Source organism: Myiozetetes cayanensis, unplaced genomic scaffold (assembly GCF_022539395.1).
Source record: "Myiozetetes cayanensis isolate MyiCay16 unplaced genomic scaffold, myiCay2020 scf3, whole genome shotgun sequence".
Lineage (NCBI taxonomy): Eukaryota > Metazoa > Chordata > Aves > Passeriformes > Tyrannidae > Myiozetetes > Myiozetetes cayanensis.
The window spans coordinates 24,748,589-24,769,420 of NW_026087521.1; the positions used below are offsets into that span (position 1 = coordinate 24,748,589).

Sequence of the window (20,832 nt, forward strand, 5' to 3'; positions counted from 1 at the left end):
TCCCTGATACATCATCTCAGGGTAAAGTAAAACAGTTCAAGCTACATGGCAAAAATTTAAGAACTGTTGACTCAGAGGATGAGAAGAGTGACCAATGACAGACAAGAAATTTTCTAGGAGGAGGAAGAAGAGTTGTTGAGCCCACCTGAGTGCACAGGTCCTGACTTTTGTATCCAGCAGTGTAAGACTGTCTATACCACATTTACAGCCATGACGGGAGATTGCCTGGTGCCACTGTCCAACAGCTAATGTCTACTCCTCTAGTAGGCAAACGTGGATCTTACTATGGGATGTACCATGGTTGTGGTATGGATCTTAAGTGTTATGGCAGGAGCACTGATATGAGATCCAGCCACAGTACAGCCCTGGGTCTGCTGCTCAGCGAAGTGCCAGGGACAGTGAGATCATATGGTGAATTTGCACATCTCTCCCAGGAAGAGTCTAATAGTCATGACATTCTAAATGGTTAAGCCTGAATATATCAGGCTCTTTGCAAAAGCAAGATATTTTTGAATACTGAAGGTGTATTTGCTTTACTTTCGCATTACGACCTCCCTTTTATCTTCTACAACGTTTTACATTTTCTCACAGTCCAACTGAACACACTATTTGCTACCTATGGCCTATTAATGATGGCTAAATACACCATTCTGCTATTGGGAAACATAAAATCAACTACATTTATTTGTTGTCTGCCATTTGAACATTAAAATACTGTTAACAGATTTGTAGGCCATTTGTAATAGCCTGCTTTGTTGGGCTTTTGTGTACTAGCTTAACAGTGTGACAGGTATTGTGCAATAAAACCACAGAAAAAAACTGTCCTGTCACAAGTTAGGTCTTTGCATGGCTGAATAAAAGCTGTCATTCCCCTATTTCCATACATTAAATGCTTCAGCTAATGAGCTTTTATTAGGAAAAATCCTGTTTCCACTGGAGTGACAAAGAAAGCTTTGAACAATTTTTGTCCACATGACTTTCAAGGAAAAAGGAGTCAGACAGGAGCTATCATTAAGCATCTTTTTATTGTAGTCTTTAATGTACATGCAGAATTTTAAAAAAAAAGTGCCAGTTATATCTGTAAGCGTATAACAATAATGTAAATGTTTGGATCAGCAATGTATTTAGATTAGGGACAAAAAATCTAAGTGAACAGACATCTTTCAGGATACACAGTTTGTATCGTAAATCAAGGTTTCTTTCAGAGTGATTTTCCTCATAAAAAGATAAAGTATTTCTTGTTTACAATCTTTCTTGTTTTTAATACTGAAAAAATCTATAATAGTACGCTCTCCATTATGTACATAGAAAAACATAAAACTATATCCATACCAGTGTCTGTTTTAAATGCAAATAGTAGTTAATAGTTTTGTAATTTTTTTTGTGCACCCTCTCTCCCCTCCCCTCTTCCCCCTTCCCTCCCCCTTAAAAAATGCAGCATTTCCTAAAGTTTTCAATGCTTTGGCAGAAGTAGAACTGAAGGCACTCTCATGTTAGGTAAAGCAGTACGTGAAAAATCAGCGCTAAATAAAAAAGCTGTAGGTGTACCAGACAGCTCCATGTTCATCCCAAGGGCCAAATCTTGCACACTTGGAGGGCAAGAACTGGTTTGCTGCAGATTCCAGCTGGAGCAGGCTCAGGCCCCAGCTTGCTTTACAATAAAGCTGATTAGCCTCACAACTATTTTTACAAATGCTTCACACACACCAATGAGGATGCAGAGCATCTCTGAACACAGTACTATCATGAGGGCAAAAAGCTCTTGCAGGTCACAGCATCAGAACATGTTGCAAAGGCTCTACTACCGAGGCCTTCCACTTTGCAACACGGTAGTTTCACACAACACCCTCTGTTTAAGACTTCCTGATGTGGCAGGTCAGCTAAAAATGAACAAACCGACACACAAATGTGAAGATTCTAATCCATCTCTTGTGATGGATAAGTTTAAACTCAGCAAAGCATCTTGAAAACAATCTGCATGCTAGTGGCAGGCTGACTTCTGCTGATAGGAAAGTTTTGAAAAATGATAGAAAAGTTTCTCTCAGGGGCAGTTCCTACCCAGCCTCCTGTGGCTTGTTTGGCACACCTTCATTTTTCTTGAAACTCAAGGTTATCTTTGGCATACCTGCGATATGCATTTACTTGTAAGAATATTTTGCAAAAATACCCCAGAAGCCTATGACATAAGCACCTAAATGCTCACAAAGGGATGCATCATAAGTCACAGTCAGGAAAATATTTCCATTATGACCAGTTTTAGTGCTCTCAACTGCAGTTTGCTTCTGGAATCCTAGCAAAGGCTGAGAAACAACTGGATGCAAACTTCCAAGAGAGAATGAGACAGAAAGGCACTGACCGAAGCTTTTAGGTGTCAATGTCTACAGCCTGATAAAGTGTTAAATTTTCAGGACATACACTAGTTCAGTAATATGTTTACTTAACGAATTTATTCATAGTGCACAATATCTGACCATGACTGTAAATAGCTGCAGTCAACTGACAATCCAATTGAAAAAGAACATTCTGCTAAAACCTGCCAGCTGGTCACGTTTATTCTGCTGTGATAGCTCTGCACTCTTTGGCCACAATAAAATGAATGGCTTTATAGTGTTGGAAAGCATTTTTTTCATTCTTCAGTATCACTGTGGATTTATCTCACAAGGAATGAAGGGTAAGATAAAAAGGCATCCAACAACACTTCAATCTCTGAACTGAACATCCAGCAAAATGATATGCAGCTGGCTTGGAAGAATAGCCATTTAAGGTTAGTTTGAAATGCAGACTGGAGGGGAAAAAAAAAAAGGAAAAAGAAAGAAAAAAAAAAAGGCAAGTAGTCCAGTAACAGTAGAAAAAGAAATTGAGCAAGTGATTCTTTGTTTTGGGCCAGTATATCCACCACCAGTTGCTGTAGGTTGCTTTGGGAAACACGAAACTGGCACCAAAACACTCCAAACAACACAAAAAAACCCCTTCCTAGGCTGATGGCTCTCCTTGACATGTCCCTCAAATCTCTTTCCGTACTGTGAATCGGATGCTGCTGAACATTTTGCCTATAGCCTCAAACAGTGGGTCGCAGAACGTGTGGATGCAGATCGAATAGACGCGGCTAATGCACTGGATCTCAATCAGGTAGCTCCTTATGCACGGCACCACTGCCCAGATGTGCAGGAAGGACAAAATGGCAAAGTAGATGCCCCAGATGAGAGCCATAGGAATACCAAAGATTGCTGACAGTAAACGATAAAACCAGTATTTCGTTACAGTGAAGGTGGTAAAACTGGCCTTCCAAATCCCATCAAAGCTGTGTGTTCCCTCTGGCTCAGCAATCACATCTTCAAAATCGATCTGCAGCAAAGAACACAAAGTCAGGTCAGTCAGACATTCCCATCAAGGGTGCATTCCAGAAACACCTTTTCTGGAGAGCTATGGTCCCCTGCAACAAAACACCAAAGCACGTGCTTCTTACATCCCAACATGATTTCAACCCACTATAACACATCATTTAAGTACTGAATCTTCAGTAACTATGTTTTTTCCAGCAACTACCAGAGAGTCTCAATGATTATCTCTAAATTAGACATCTAACTTATTTTCACAAAGCTGAATATGTTTTCCTCATCTCCTACAGCCCTAAGGTATTCACTGCCCTTAGTCTACTTAGGGGACAAACCAGGTTGAGTAGAATCATCATGCTTTCATTGCCTAACTCATTCATGTCTTTATGAATGGAGTCACTACTTTGGCTTTTTACACACCTCAAGCACATAACAATAAAATCTGTTTTACTCGTCCGAATTTTGCCATCTTTCCTTGTATAGCATTGCTGAATGTTGACAGTGAATAAACAGTGAGGCTTGCTATTTAAATACATTCTTTGAAACAGGCATATATGGTTCCTAGTAGACTGAGAAATAAAATTATGGACTTAGATATGCTTCAAGTAGAGGTCCTCTTTAGTCCTAAAGTGTTAGGGAGCTCTTTCATCATACTAAATATGAGGAGGCTCTTCGCATTCGAGTTATTTTGCTCCAGAGTATCCTATTTATGTGACAACTCTGTTCATTAAAGACATGGCCAGGCTAACATGTTAATATTTAGAAGGAACACACTCTTCCATGTACTTTGTAGTTTTGACTATTCAAAAAGTCACTTAAGGAAGCAGTGCATTCCAAAAGGCATATTTTAGCACTCTCTGTTGAAATACTGAGCTGTACAGGAAGCTTAATTGTCATAACATTTCTATTAGAAAATTAACAGAATTGCAATGATGGTTCAGCTCCATGTCACACAGATGTGTTTGATATAACCCACAGTACAGGATATTTAATTTAGTTAGCACAACCAATTGTATAGATACTGCATTCAGCAGGAAAGAGAACATCACAACACTATTCATCTGCAAGAAACTAAATGACTGTTTAAATGAGATGAAAAGAAAAAGAATTTGCATTCCTGGGACTGGATCCCAAAGTGAGATGATAATTCTGCTGAAAGTGAAGATTTACAGGAGCAGGGTAACTATGATATGGGCCAGCAGCCTCAGAAACTTGTGCAATAGTACCTTAGCATGCTGGAAGGAGATGAATATACACACACTCAGTGCAAGTATTGCCTATACTATGGGAAAAAGCTCACAATCACTTCTTTTAATCTGAAGAATACGTAATAATTGGAAAACACTCCTTCTTCTCTCCTGCTGAATTTTTTATCACCTCCTAACAAAACTTACTAACAAAGGGAAAAATACTACAAAACCACTGGAATTTCTGGCTTCTTAAACAAAAAAACATAATTCCAAGCAAAAGTGCACGGTCTATGTGCAATCTACATGAAGGGGTTGAAAGTCCTTCGGAGGAAATTTCTGAATCATCTGTGATATCAAATATCTTGAATGCCTAACATCAGGCTGGCTTAATTGGACATACTACTGGGCCTAAACATCACTTTCTCTGCCAATTCTTCTCTCTAGACAGCATGTAATGCAAACTATAAACCTCCTCCTTGTCTGCTACTCTGAAGGAGGTTGTAGTGATCTGAAAGTCATTCTTTGGGATGGGAATTCATCACCATCACCATCAACATCACCATCACAATCACACCTAAAGATAGCATTTGGGTTGAAATTCCATCTATGCAGAAACCAATGTGAGACTCTGCAGTGGCAGAACACCCAAGGAACACAGGTCATCTCTATGTGCTTGTCTGTAACAGCACTCAGGGTGAAAAGTCTGTCTGGACTTTCTGAAATTGAATAGCATAATTTTAAGTAATAGCTACAAAACGAAAAAAAGAGTTTGAATAATGGTTCTGTTCTGTAAAAGTTCTATGACTATGCAATAACCTCTGCTTTTGTAGGTTAATTAATTTTTGGTACATATCTTAGAAAACAGGTTCCTTGAAATCAGTCTAAAGACAGTGTAGGAAGCACACTACATTCACTGCTCAGTGAAGACATGAGACTGGAAATTATTTGGGCTCTGTAATTTCAATGCGTGCAAGACTGAAGCTCTTGTGCAAATCACAAGCAACAACATGTTCTCTGTCTTCTTTTTGCGCTTTTTAGATATAAATGTGCACGTTTGGGGAATAAACAACAGACAAAATTAGCTTTCTGAAGTACATTGACTGTAATATAAATATCTACATGAGTCATTAAAAGTTAGGTGAAGTATAATAAAATAGAGCAAGAAACTTTTCCTGATGTATTGTGATCTTTTAACTAAATGAAAAACACAGATGTCCTCGTATCAATCACAGGATTTTAGGACTGCATCGTGAAAGAAAGAGGAAAAGGTTGTAGATGTATACATGGAGAAGTCATTATTACCAATGATGGCATTTATTCTTACATTTAGTCTTACATTTATTCCCACTCCTGCCCCTCCAGATGATCTCAAGATCTGTACGTTGTCCACTGAAATCAATCTCATTCAATGGAGTACACAAGCTGGCAAAATGTATGCCTGTGTTTATGGAGCAAGAATATTTTTTTTTTTAATACATAAGTAAGTATATTTATAGAATCTTTTTCTGCAGCTATTCAAAAGCCATCTTTTCATGGTAGCCCACATCCCATGTTAGCTCATTTTCAAATGAATGGGTGTTCTTGCCTTATCATCAAAATTTGCCTTGCAATCAGATAATAAAAATACGCAGATAATGGCAAAACCCAGGATGATTGCAGCAAAGAAAACTGCTTCTCAAAAAATATTACTACATAAAAACTATATGGTTGAGAATAGACCTAATTTCTAAAATTGATGGCAATTTATTAAATGCTTCACACCGGCTGATGTTGTGATCCTTGGCAAAGGCACCATAACCAATCCTAGAAGTTCAGAGCATTGAGGGCTAGTCAGTGTCATATCTGAAGTCTTTTTATTCAGTTCAGTTGTGGTAGAGTCCATCTTGTATTTTTTCAACTCATTGGTAAGGGAAATATTAAATCTCAGAAGGAAAACAAGTTTGCATTGAGTTCCATGGGCCTTTTCATGGCAACATCTTTAACTAAGTGAGACCTATTTTTATCAGAAAAGCATTTGTTTGCATGCAAAAAGACACACATAGGTTAATGTGAATTTTCTAGAACTTTTAAAATACACAGTAAGAGTTGATTTGATTCCTTTCAAAATAATCCATTGTAATGAATATTTTACTGGAAAATGGAGGCCAATAAACTCACTGATTTTCAAAACAAATAATAAACTTTCTGTAACTGCAATTTGTAGTAACTAATAATGTTAGCCTGTTGTCTTCAACAAATGTCCATGGAGTTAATCCTGGGGAGCTGATAGAAAAATCATGCCATGTAACATTTCCAGATGGACAGCCCTGTCCTCATTCCAGGAGATGCTGCTAATATTAGAACATTTATGAAATATCTTTGGTCAGGTTTACCCAGCTGAAGTCATACACAGTTGTCCTGAAAGTACTCAGGGATAAATCTGTCTGTAAGATAATAGCGAATATTCATGCCACCAATAATTATCAAGGTTTTTTTGGAGCAGTTTCAACAGCTCTCAGAATGTTTCTACCAATGCACACAAGCTGATGGCTGTGTAGGAACCATGGCTGATGTAACACTACTATGCCTTTCCCATTTCTTTATTCCTCAAGTTCCATGTTCCAGATTACCCTAGTTTGAATAAGGGAACTTGTGAGTGAAAAGACAGAAAAACAGACTGACAACTCAAAAGACTCTTAGCTGAATATAGTGTTAAAATGAAGCTGTTATCTCACTGAAAGCCATAAAAACATTATGGAACTACATACATGTCAAGAAAGTTCAGCTATGCCTGACACGTGAACCGCTACAGTGCTGTCCAAACCCAGACTCACCTGCAGCAAATAAAATGTCTAAATAAAGACAGGCAAGGAGTTGAGGTAATCTAGGCTCTTCTACTTCTCATCTGCTAACACACTACATACAGATGCGCTGGATGGGAAATGATCTATTTATTTCACTGTTCAAGCAGTACAGATAAGTCCTTATGCTTCAGGAACTGAGATATCACTCAGGTTCCTCCTGCACTAAACCGCTCCCAGGAAGTATCCTACTTTTAACTCCTAGGGATTAGTCTTCCACAGGCAGCAGGAAGAACAGGTGACTGGATGCATTTTGCCTTGCTATGGGTTACATTTACATCACTCAGGTCACTTACTCCTTCCTCAGTCACTCCTATTACTCTCCTCTGGTTTTTAGTTCAGCAGCACTCACTGATGGTGAGTGTCATCAGACTGATAATGGGAGTCCAACTGAACTAAGTAAAGTAAAAATAGGACTTACAGATGAAAGAAGTGGCCAGAAATAGAATGCTACAGAAGAAAGACACTCATTTCTGGAAATGAATCTAACTGGGTTGCAAGGATAACAAAACTTTTTAGGTGTTCTCAAGGCCACATTTGCCAAAGTACCACGTACATGTAGATCTGTGAAGAATTCAGTTTTATCCACATATAGGCACGCTTAGGTTAGGCACAGGTCTTGTTCAGTAGATTGCATGTTCAGTGTGTAGTTAGTTCCTCCAGAGCTGTCAGGGTGTGCTGTGAAATCACATTGAGACTGTTGACAAGCTAATGAAAATACAGGCACATTCACTTGAGGCAAGAAGTACAGGAAATTTGTTTTGACCGTCTAAAGGATGCTAATAACTCGCTACAGCCTTCTGTTTCAGCCTAAACTATTAAACACTATCAACTCCTGTACCATGCCTACAATACACTTCCTGACTTCAGCTATTCTTTGTTTCCTACTATTCAGTTTGGCAAAGTCAGTTTTTACGTTGCTTGAAGCTTTTGTTTTATTCTGCTATGAGAATCAACACAGCTTCTTTTGCTCTGTATATGTTTTTCAGGAAATTAAGGAACCTGCCTTGATTCTAAAATAGATTTTTTTACAAGAAAGGGAAATAGTATGGGATTTATTTACAAGATTTTTTACAAAAAAGGGGAAAAGTCTGTTTAAGGAAAAGAATTACTAATTAAAAAAGCTTAATGGTGTCATGACTCAAATAACGGTGTTATCTGACTCAAGAATATATGCCTTATGTATAAAATAGTTGACATTGTGACCTTACCATTGTAAGTCTCTAGGTATCAAAACCTGGCAGGCTGAAAAGGTGTGTTAAATGCCAACCTCAAACCACCTACTTAGCAGTTGTGGTTTTCCTCAAAAGTTTGTTCTTTGAGGATGTATTTCTATGTAATACCCATTACATAGAAAAAAATTGCTGTGCTGGGTCTATCAGCAAAAAATTATTAAGACCATGAGCATTAGGCTTTGACCTACACTTCTGTGATTTTAGCTATAATTCAAATCTTCATGTGTGGTTGCTGCATGCTGACACTGTTCTCACAGCATGCAGTTTGCACTGCAACCTTAACAAGCGGTGAGGGTGCCTACATTTTTGAGTGCCATCAACGTATTTTGGAGTCAGTAAAAGCTTGCTTAGATCATTACTGGATATTTCTTGATTAATCACTGTTAATCTCCAGTCAGGGAAACCACTTAAATATGCACACAACCTGAAAAATGTGAACTGTCCCACTGAGGTCAATATGCTTACATACTCTGCCAGATCAGGGTTAAAGTCTAGTCTGAATGTATTCAAGGAAAAGTCATAAGCCAGTTTTCTTTAATTTTTTTGCACAGACTATGGAAACTATACTTACTTATCCTAATTACTTAGCTTATCCTGGGCTGTTTTTAAACAGGTTTTCCCTGGTTCCAAGACTGTAAGTTTAATAGTGTTTCACCATATTATATTGTGTCCTTATAAGACTTGAAGTAGCTATGGTATTTTTACAAATGTCATTTGTAAAAATCCCCAGTGCATTCAATGTCCTTCAAAGAAACATTCAAAGAAACATTCAACAGAAGCAAATGTATAAAATATCACAAAATGACAATCCTTTCTATGGCACGAGTCACATCTGGGCTGTGACGTTCAGGACAGGTGCAACACTACTAACATTGAAGAAGGCTGTGGTGTGTATTATTAAAAATAAGAAAATGCATGAGCATATGAGATCATTATTAGCTTTTGTACTTCCACATACTATTTGAAACTTAAAAATTTCCAGTTATGGTGCCTGGAGAACAAAGGGGTCACATCAGTTGAAAAAAAACCCCAAGCAGTAAACTCACAATCAGTGATACAAGCTAAACATCTACATGTTTCCTTGATTTTTTGGAATACCACGTTTCCACATATACTGATGCTTTTCTTCCAGACCACTGCCACAGTTTATCAGAAAATGATGAAAAAGTTTGCATTATTTCTACTGAATCCACATGAAAGACAATGGGGAGGTGTTGAGACTTTAAGGAGTGAAGCTGCTCTTCTCCCTTCCCTCCCAGATATCAGGTGACTCATTCAGCCTTTAAAGAGTACTGTGTAATCAACATCTGGCAAATGTTTACTTGTAGTTATGTAGAGAAGCTGGTACTTCGTTCCTGAAAATAGAGAGTTTTGTGATTCCTAGATGAGATACTTCCTCCCTAATCAGCTTTCAACAGCAAACATTAGGTGCTCTCAGGTGTTTAGTAAAGCGTAAACTATTCCACAGTATTTATTTATATATATTTATATCATATTTATATAAACCTCAGGCTACAGCATGAGTGACTACAAAACAGGAACACCTAGCAATGTTCAGCTCCATCACAAGACAAGAAATCATCTTGACTCTTGGCATTGGTGGCAAGCATCTAACAATAGAACTTTGAGTCCTTCCAGGTAGGGCTGCAGCAAGATTAGGCTTTGCCTGCCAATCTTGAACTTTGTCTTCAGAGCACACTGATCACTGATCTTCTGGGGACTGGCCAGATCACCAGGCACAACAATTCCTCTTTTGAAAAAAAAAAAAAAAAAAAGCAACCATGACTGCAGATGGCTAGGACCAGAGCTCTTGTGTGAGGCTGGCTAAGTGCAGAAAAATGACAAGTACTTCCAAAGTGAATGAAAGCCTAAACAAGCAAGCAGAACTGTTGCATCCCAGTTACTTGTTCAAATTGACCAATGACTTTGCTTTACATTCCGAGTCCCTGTGCCTGCTTTCCACAATACAGCAAGAAAAGTGTTCTGCTGGCAGATCTTTTAATGGAAATAGTGAATCTTTCCTGAGTGTTATGGAGTATGCCAGAAAAGCAAACAATGCTTAACAAACAAGATATTCAAGTTAGAAAGTAGGATAGAAGGACTGAACTCTTCCAGCCAGAGAATAAAACCAGTTTGGTCAGGAGTGGTTCCTACTGCACGCATAAAAAATATTCAAATGGATTATGAAAAATTTTAAATTATGCCATGACTTAGAAAAAGATGACTGCAGCTCATAATTTCACAGAACTGAAAATCAATTAAAATAGCCAAAAATTAATTTGCTACTAATTACTGAGAGAGTGACCTCTTGCTCCCTGACCATGATGAATTACTGATTACATACCAGAAGAGCCCTGGTGATGGGCCTTCTTTTATCAGATGGGCAGGCTCATCACAATCTGTGGAAGTACTTGCGAGAAAAATGCAACTGATACCAACAGGTCAGCACTGTAACCATCAGCTGTTCTCCAGAGATCTATTCCTGAAGCACTTGCCTGTTTTGTCTCAATACAGCCTGGCAGAACAAAAGACTATCATCTTCAAGAAGAGATCTACACTCCTCTACAACACAGCAGAACTTCCTGTGCAGGTGGGGATATCATGTCAGCTAGTTCCTTGAAAAATATCTTGATGTTGCTTGAGTAAGCAGTCAGAAAATTACTGTTTTCCTCCTTGGAAACTGGGCTACTGGGAGGTTACTGAAGTTTTCCCTAAGAGGAACTCCTAAGAAGCTTTCTTTGTTTTATTAGTAGTTTCACGCTCCACAGTTCAATACAGCTAGTTTAGCGAAGAACCCTGCTACATCTATGTAGATCCACATATGTCTGTCAATCTGTATGTTTAAAGAGGTATATTCATCAACATAAACACCAGTGTGAAGTTTTGACTACATGAAACATAATGGGAATTTTTTTATTTATTTAGTGGGGTCTGGAGTTAAGCTGAATCCAAAAACTTTAATAAAAGTAAAGACATCCTGTAAACAGATTTTATATTTTACACTATATTTTATTTAATAAACATAAATATGATATATTTAGATTTTATTATTGTATGCTTATATGCTATTAAAGTAATAAAGTGCTATTAAGTTTAACTTTCTGGAACTTGGTGTAGCTTCATCCCTCTTAAATTCAGGTACTAATGGGAAATGAAAATATAGAGATCTCAGACACCTTAGCAGTGCGTGGAGAGAGACAGGGACCTTTGGGGGTTGTTTTAGATATGGAAATAATTTTTCCTTTTTATTTTTGTAAAGGGATTCTAAGGAAAAGAGACTCTTGACTACATGTACTACCCATACACACATTCCAGCTAAATGCTGCAATTCTTTTTTGCAAATCTGTATAACCTGTTTTTGCCTTTTACCTCATTTCTACCAGAACGTGCTTATTGCTGACAGTTAGTGTGCAGTGATGCCTAGCTGCCTCTGTTCCTTTAAAAAAAACCTGCCCCTACAGTCATCCTGTTAGAAGGTTGTCTTTCTTATGCAAGATCTTAAGTTACCAATCCCTAATTATGAGATAATTACTTCTTTAGCATTTCAGAAAAATCAAGATACCCTTATTCTACAGTTCTGCTCTTGTCAGTTTATGACATGGGATTGAGTGCATGCTGATGACACAAAGCTGTGTGGTGCAGTTGACACGCTGGAGGGAAGGGATGTCATCCAATGGGACTTGGATGAGCTTGAGAGGCGGTCTCATGTAACTTCATGAAGTCAACAAGGCCAAGTGCAAATTCCTGCACCTGGTTGAGGGCAATCCCAAGCATAAATATAAGCTGGGTGGAGGATAGACTGAGAGCAGCCCTGCAGAGAAAGACCTGGGGGTATTGCTTGATGAGAAGCTCAATATGACCCAGCAATGTGCACTTGCAACCCAGAAAGTCACCAGCACTCTGGGCTGCATCAAAAGTGCGGGTCAAGGGAGGTCATTCTCCCAAGGGAGGTGATTCTCCCACTCTGCTCTCATGAGACCCCACCTGGAATGCTGCACCCAGCTCTGGGACCTCCAAGATAAGAATGTGGACCTCTTGGAGCAAGTCCAGAGGAGGGCTACAAAGATGATCTCCTATGAAGACAGGTTGAAAAACTTCAGGTTGTTCTATCTTGAGAAGAGAAGGGTTCAGGGAGACCACTGAGCACCTTCAGTACGATAAAGGGGGCTTACAAGACAGCTGGAGAGGGACTTTTTACAAGGGCATGTAGTGACAGAACAAGGGGGAATGGTTTCAAATTGAAAGAGTGTAGGTTTAGATTATATTTTAGGAAGAAATTCATAAGTGAGGCACTGGAAAAGGTTTCCTAAAGGTTGTGGATGTCCCATCACTGGAAATGTTCAAGGCCAGGCTAGATGGGGCAACTTCATCTAGTGGGTTCCATCCCAGCCCATGGCAGGGAAGTTGGAACCAGATGATCTTTAAGGTCTCTTCCAACCTAAACCATTCTATGTTTCTATGATACATGAACTTGGACTTCAGAGAACAATAGATGACTTTGCAGCTGAGGTCTACGGGAGATACTAACGTGATCTTGAGGGGAAACTGATTATTTTTTGTAGCATTTGTTTGAATTCCAAGAACAGATTTCAAAGTTAACAGAGGAAGTGTTGCACTCCATCTATGAGACTCCCTTAGGCTTTTTTGGAAATGCGAATATAACTTCAGCACAGCAGGAGTTTGGACAGAGAATGTGATGCTTTCACCTTCAGCTATGAGAGTGTCTTCTCACTTATCTATGAAGCTGAATTTATCAGTTCCTATTTATTTGAAAATAAAGTATGTGGGCCAAATAAGTAAAAGACTACGGACAAAACCCACTCTTGTACAGCCCAGCTCCTTTATCTTGAATAAAATCATGTTTTATCAAATGCTCATTAGAGTGGTGATAGTGTACTGAAAATATTTGTTCTTTTGGATGTTAATCTGATAACATTAATTTCTGATAAGAATGATGTTGCATTAAATTCAATGTTTGTTTTGAAACTGGCAAAAGATATTTTCATAAGAAATCTGTCAGGAAAATATAAAGAGATTAGTAGGGTTAAACCTGCCTTCTTAATAAATCAAACAAAATTAAATGGCATAACCTCTCTTTCACGTTCAAAATCCAAGATGGTTTTTATTGCTGTCATTTGTCTGGAAAAGAAAAGAGAGATGGTAGTTCTGGATCAAAAAGCTCATAAAATCAATTACTGATGTACACTTTATTCTGCTGTCTGTTTATTACAAGGGTATATGAGAGTTGTGGGAAATACAAACTTATCTTAGTTTGGAACTATATCTGTCTTCAGTTCTCCAGAGATCACAAGTGTTACAGAATCACCCAAGTTCATTTCTTCTTTCTGTTGCCTAAAATCAACAACAAAGATCAAATTTCCTCATTGGGGACCTCATGGGAAGACCACTCTACTGTACAAAATTATGCCTCTTCTCCTTGGAGAGTTTTGTATCTCAATATTTTTGTTTGTTTGTTTTAAATATCCATAACCTGTGCAAGAGAAGATGGTGTTTCTATCCACATAGTGGGCTAAAAACTCTACAATTAATTCAAATTGTTCTTAAAATTTTCAAACATAATCTGAATTCTGATGAAACTATCAGAATTGAAAAGTATTTGTCTCCTCTGAATCTGAGATAATGTTCAATAAATTCTAATGAAAGGAACAGCTATGCTGAATCGTTGGCTCTCTGTCCTCATGGACATCAAATGAATATTTTCCTATGGAGTTATGAGTCATGTTCATCATGCTAAGAAAGAACACTGTGCATAAGGCTTTAATAACACCACGAGTTTAAATACAAACACATTTTTTTGAGAAAGAAGCTTTCATTAGGACAGATGCCATTATTAGCTCTAATCTTACGGAAATTTTGAAATTCCATGTCTGGGAACTCCTAATTAACGTGCAAGAAAAGTGTTTTTGAGAACTCTCAAAACCTCGCTCAATCCTCATATAAACTGGCATTCATAATGACGTTGAGTTTTTAATCTCTCACTCCTAGACTAGCCTTGGAAGAAACATTTGAAACAGAATTGGATCATGTGTGAGCCAAAGTCAAACATCTGAATTTTCTTGCATTTTAAATCTAAACCCCATAACTTGTTAATAGGAAACAAAGTCAGAGAATAATTACATTCAAACACAGCTATGTACAAGTAAGGTGTCATGTTTAAACTACACGTATCAGCAATTGAGAGAAACGTGCCCTCTGAGAACACTGTTTGTTCCATCCTATGGATAGGGCTATACTCTGGGATGTGAATCTCACTTCAGTCACTGCCAACTGCAAGAGCTCAGATGACAAGCTTGGATTAGAACACAATCACACACATACACATTCATATATACCTATATAAATAAATAGATATAAATATCTCTATATTTATACATTTATATATTTCTGTGGCTATATTAAAACTTATATATTTATCTATTTTCTCAGGATTTTAACAATACCTAAAAACAAAGAAAAAGGCTCTGCATTAAATTTCACTTAATTCCTTGTGTCAGAAATAGCACCCTATTGAGCTCTGCTCTCCTCTCATTTTATTCTGTTCAAGAGCAGAACTGTGTTCCTCTCAGGTTAATGCCTGTTGTCACATCCAAATGACAGCCCTCAACACCTTAACCTTCCCATCCAAAAAGATCAGGGGATGACACCTGCTTTCCTTCCAGGAGGTTCTGAGGTGTGGGGATGGGAAGTGCTTTGCCCAGTCATCTCTCTATGCATCTTACATCTTTTTTCAGTGCAACAGGGAGATACTTTCATTGTGAAAGACTAAATAAAATGGCAAACTGCTTTTGAAAAAACCTCTCTTTTCATTAAAAAGAGGCAGAAATTGTAAATGGTTTTTAAATGGCTGAGTAATATTTCCTCCCTAATGACTACATAAGGGTATTATGGTATTTGTCAACATCTGACTAAAAATTCCAGATTTTTCCTTGCAGTGAGCTGAATTGTCCTTAACTGCATTAGTTTTAAGTGGAATGCATGAATACATAACTGTTAAAAACTTTGTACAAAGGCTCTGCATCCTCACATCTGCAGCCAAGTACTGGAAGTTATTTTTATTTTCCAGAGCAAAATGGACTTCTATATAACAAGCAGTGGATAGACACCACTTGTTTAAAAGAAAATAATAATTATGTTCTAGAGGCAAAAAAAAAGGCACAGGCCTTTTTTTCCTAGCACATCACTGTAGGAAAAAAACTGTAATCTGGCTGCAGATGTGACTGCACATTTGGTCCTCACTAGTCCCAAAGGAGTAGACTTTTCAGGGTTGGCTGCAAGGTCCATCCCCATCCTGAGCAAGGAAGTTACTGAGAAGAGCAATCTGTGGGAGAACTGGCTCTCTCCTCTATGTCTTCCAAATTCAGTAAACTGTGCAGACTTGACCATAGATACTTTGAGAAACTTTGGACTCCAGAGTTGGAAGGCTGCAATTTAGCCATACTCTGGAAAACACAAATATTGTGTTGGAAAACAAGAAGAGCAAAGGCTGACCTTCAGGCATCTTCATATGAGTCCTGGGTCATTGGGGAATGAATGACAAAAAAAAACCCCAGCAGTCAGCTTTCTACCCTGTTTGTTGCATCTCATCACACACTAATAAAATGCAGGACACAAGTCCAAGGGTAGAACTGCCTAGTGAAGGACACATGAAACAGAACTGTGAGGCTAACCAGCTGTATCACTAGCAGTACTCCCAGAGAGCTCCCAGATGCACAGAGGCTGTTTCTCCTTTGCCTGATGTTGTCCTTGCCTCCTCCCTGATTAGCCACCTTCACAAGGCAGTGCCTGAAGGAATGGGACCACTCCTGCTGTCAAGGTGATGCCATGAGGGCAGCTGAAGGAAGAAGAAACTCGTTCCTTTCTGGTCCCTACTGAAGGAATTGGAACAGGAAGGAAATTCTGGTGATTTTCACTAGATTGTGCTTCCTCCAGCACAAAGCCGCCAACTTCATTGTCTGCATACCTCAGGTTCTGTAAGGTCTCATTCACATCCCTCTCTTAACAGAAATCCAGTCATTTGCCCCAATTTTCTTGAATCCTCTGAGCTCTTAGCTTCTACTTAGTAGCTCATTTGAAGACAAACCGTAAGAAAAGTCACCAACAGCTTTGGTGTAAAGCTGCTTTATAAGAGGGTCTTGCTTAGGTTTCTTCCCCTTGCCTGGATCCCAACCCTATTGCTGCCTGCACCATGCATCTGCTGCAGGGGAAGCTGCGCAGATGCTTTGTGTTGCAAATCAAGGGAACATGTCTCCTGCTTCTTACAAGAGAAGGTTATTTTTAAAATGTGCTATGGGAAGTATTTGAATGCAGACAACACTGAGGCCTTTTAGAGAGCTGCTTACAGAGCAGATTCCTCGTTCTCTGTCTAATCATTTCTATTTCATGGCTGACCGATTTGTCCCCAGTTTCCATGCTATTGTGCCTCATAGTCAAGTGGCAAGAAATGCATAAAATACTAGGTAAAAAGCAGAAGGTCCTGAAACTAGAAAAATGTAACTGCTCAAAACAAAATTAAGCTCAGCCTGAACCACACTTCTGGCTTTACAGCACTCCTGAACATTTTTTTTTCTGACTTCCAGTACCTGACTAAGACTGGGGACTCTATATCTTTTACACTCTGCCTGCATGATTTACAGTTGAAGTATGAAAGGCAGATGCACGACAGAAGGGGACCACAGACCAAAGGCTAAGACAGAAACAGAATCTGTGTATCTTTACCCCAACCCAAGCCTGTCCCCTAGGTACTGGGCCTGAATTTTACTGCTACATCTAACAGATGAATCTGAACACAGTGAACAAATAAGCACAAATTGTGGCAAAATTTTTCTCTCTACTCTTCAGGTTGGACCTATCTATGATATACTTACAAAAAGCAAAGTTATTCTTATTTATCCTCATAACAGAAAAGATTGCTTTGCAATGCCATCTTTAACAAAACCTGCTGTTTTTATGATGTAAAATGGATCCTGTCTGGTTAACATCAAATTCATTTTGGTATATTGCCGCGATGTTGATGTGACTATATTCCCCACCAGGAGCTCACTTGTTGACACAGAGGCAGTACTGGTATTCTGGCTGTTTGCTGTTTTTCAATGAATGTGTTTGTTCACAATTATTTCAAAAGCACTAACTGAAAAGCTAATTTTTTCCATTCCTATAACTCTTATTTTCCAAGTTTCTTTTAGAAGACTGGATGTAACAAACTTCCTTAATCCTTGCCCCTGTGGAAGGCAGAGGGCAGGATGGGCTTTGTATGCTTCAGTTTAAGTCCATTAGGGTCTTTTGCTTCAGCAGTCTCCCTCTTTTCCCAGTAGGATCTTTCACGAGTTAAGTTTGTGGACACCAGGATTCTGACTTGCCTGGGGGCTATGACTCATCCTCAGAAGGCTTGATTGCTTTGGGGACTTCTGCTGGTGTATGATATAAGCCATGATGCAGTCTCCTTCGTGAGCTCTTGCATTCCCTGTCTACTCAGCTGCTCCTTCATGGTTAGAAGAAAAAGAATTGCTCTCTTCCTTTTAAAATCAGCCATTTTAGTGGAAGTTTTGTACCAAGATAAATTTTTCTAAACAAGTAACAACGTTATGCCTTTTCTTTCTATACAGCAAAGCTGACAATGGCTCCTTAAAGGTATGGACTACTTTGAGAAGTAATTCTTAGCATTGATCCAGCATGATGATTAGGCATATCTAGCACCTTCAAATTGTGTTGAAGTCCGGAATTTGTGGTTACTCAGGACCTTGCTAAATTGTCTGCATATAGCATGAATAATTTTACAGATACACATTCAGAAACCAGAGTCTAGCCTCTTGATTCTCTGGAAACAATGCAATATTTCTCTTTACAAATAACGGGTCTTCGTGACCAACAAACATGGCGAACTGCACACAATCTGACACTGCTGGACACCAAACAACCCAGTTAGTGGCTTAGTCATCCACTATGACTGGGCAGCTCCCATTTTTCCTAGAGTCTGACAACTCCAGATGACAGCATCCTCAATTTTCACATGCACAGTGTAAAGTTTGTCTGCTAAGAGAAAATTCAGCTCTGATTTTTCTGACCAAAGTGACTTCAAGCAAAAGTCTCCATCTACCCTGACTTGTGAAGATAGCTAAATTGATTTATAAACCCAAACAAAAAAAAATCTACACAAGGGCACACTCAGATTTTACTTAACTTTCTTCCCTTTATCAGCTTTTGAAGGACACAAATCCAAACGACCACCAGGACCCCTGATTTTGCACCCGCCAGGCTTAGGGAGGGCGATCCGGTTTGTGCCATCTCCCTGCCCTGACTCTGTGCGTGCTTCGGGGAAGGAAAATCCTTCTGACGGTGTTACACAAGGTCACGTAACTCATCCCCCAGCTCCCCCGGCGCCGGGCGGGACGTCCCGGCTGCAGAGCTGGGTGCCGGCACACAGCGCAGCGAGCCCCCCCCGCTCCCCGGCGGGCGCGGCGAGCACAGCCCGGTGCGCCTCGGCGGGGGAGCCCCGCACCGCACCGGAGCGACCAGCTCCGGCGGGCTGCCCTAACTGCTGCCCGCCTCTCTCCGGCTCTCTGCTCCCTTTCTGTGAAGAAAAAAACCAAAACAACACGCAAACTATATGTAATAAGCCCCTGGCCCGTTCCCTCTTCCAGCAGGTGGAAGGATGCGGTTAGCGGGCTGCTGCCGCCCTGAAACTGCTCACGTATTCTGCCTCTGCAGGACCTGGCATCGCCCCTCGCCCCGTCCCGCCTCGGCCCCTTACCTTAACCACATCGTCGTTGAGGTGCTTGGGGTCTCGGTTAACCAGGTCGATCTCTTTGGTGTGCACGTCGTGCACCGCCTTTTCGCTCAGCTCATCTGCCATCATCTTGTTGTTGGGCTTGTAGATGTTGCCCTGCTCCCGGACGGGTGCCGTGTACAGAAAGCCCTGCGGGTAGAAGAGGGAGCGCGGGCGGGAGAGGAGAGCCCAGCTGCGGCGGGGAGGGCAGGGCAGGGCTGGGCTGGGCTGGGCAGGGCCGGTCCGCTCCGCGCAGGGGGGCCGGGCTGGGGGAGGCGGCCCCGGGTCCCGCGGGGCGGCGGGATCCAGGGAGCGGAGCGGCCCTCGCCCAGCTATTTAAGCGTGGCCGCGGGGCGCACACCACACCCCCGCGGTGCCAGGCACGGCTCCCGCCGCCAGGCGGCCCCGGTCCCGCACCACCCGCACCCGGCCAGCGGCGTTGCCCCAGGGCGGAGCGAGCCCCCCTCTGCGGGGAGGACGCTCCCGCGGGCACAGCTGGGAGAGGCCGGGGATGCCCGCGTAGCGCCCTCGCCACACCGCCCTCGCCGCGCTGACCGCAGCACGACGCCCTCACCGTACTGTCCCCACTACACTGACCCCACTGTATTGCCCTCCACGCAGAGCCGTCACTGTGCCCCCTCCATCCCGCTGATCCAGCCGTAGCGCCCTCCATGTAGCGCCCACCACGCATTCCACTAGCCCCCGTCCCCGCGTCCCGCAGAGGACGAGCCCCCCGGCTCCCGCTGTCCCTGCCCGCAGGTGCCCGGCTGTCCGCCCTCATGCCGCCGAGCCGCCTGGGCCCCGCTTCTCCGACGGGTCAGAGAGCTTGGGCGACCGAGCCGCCGCAGGTATTCGGCGGCGGCGGGCGGGACGGCAACGGAGCAGCTTCCCGGCCCCATCCCCTGGCAGTCATACCTCCGAGTCTACGTATTTGGTGCCGGACATGCTGCCGCGGGCTGCTGACGGCTCTGCCGCGAGTGACTGCCCTGTGACTTGTAGGACCGGAGGCAGGAAGATCCCGCTCTGCGGAGTGGCCGGCCGAGGGAGGTAGCTGCAACGAGGGGGCTGGCCGCTGGCCAGGGCGGCTCCCTCCCTCCGGCTGGGGTGGATGACAGCCGCGATACGGCCCCGCACACCGCAGGGCGGCCGGGAGCCGCTGGGGGTGGGAGCAGAAAGTAGCCCTGCCCCGGCAACCTGGGAGCTGACGGCCCCGGTCCCGGATGCTTGGGCTACGCTTGCGGAGACAGGGACACTACAGGGACAGGGAGAGTCATAGGTACAGGGTCCCCTCCGCGTCGCCTGCCCTGTCCCGGCCGCCCGCCCGCCACTCCCGACAGAGGGTCCCCGCCGCTGGTTGTGGGGGGCGACAGTGGCTATCTGTGGCAGAGCTACGAGGGCAGGAGCGAGGGGGCAAGGAAGCAATGAGGAGATGGAAAACTTAGTAGTGTT

General features: G+C 41.6%; 1 protein-coding gene across 1 annotated transcript; it reads right to left on the reverse strand.

Annotated features, from left to right (window-relative positions):
- Positions 1-1,006: 1,006 nt before the first annotated feature.
- Positions 1,007-20,442, reverse strand: CAV1 (caveolin 1). The gene is made up of 3 exons (XM_050323799.1): positions 20,299-20,442; positions 19,369-19,533; positions 1,007-3,345 (listed from the first exon to the last, which is right to left on the reverse strand). Exons 1-3 carry the CDS (start codon positions 20,326-20,328, stop codon positions 3,004-3,006), a joined length of 537 nt encoding a protein of 178 aa, XP_050179756.1. The 5' UTR covers positions 20,329-20,442; the 3' UTR covers positions 1,007-3,003.
- Positions 20,443-20,832: the final 390 nt, after the last annotated feature.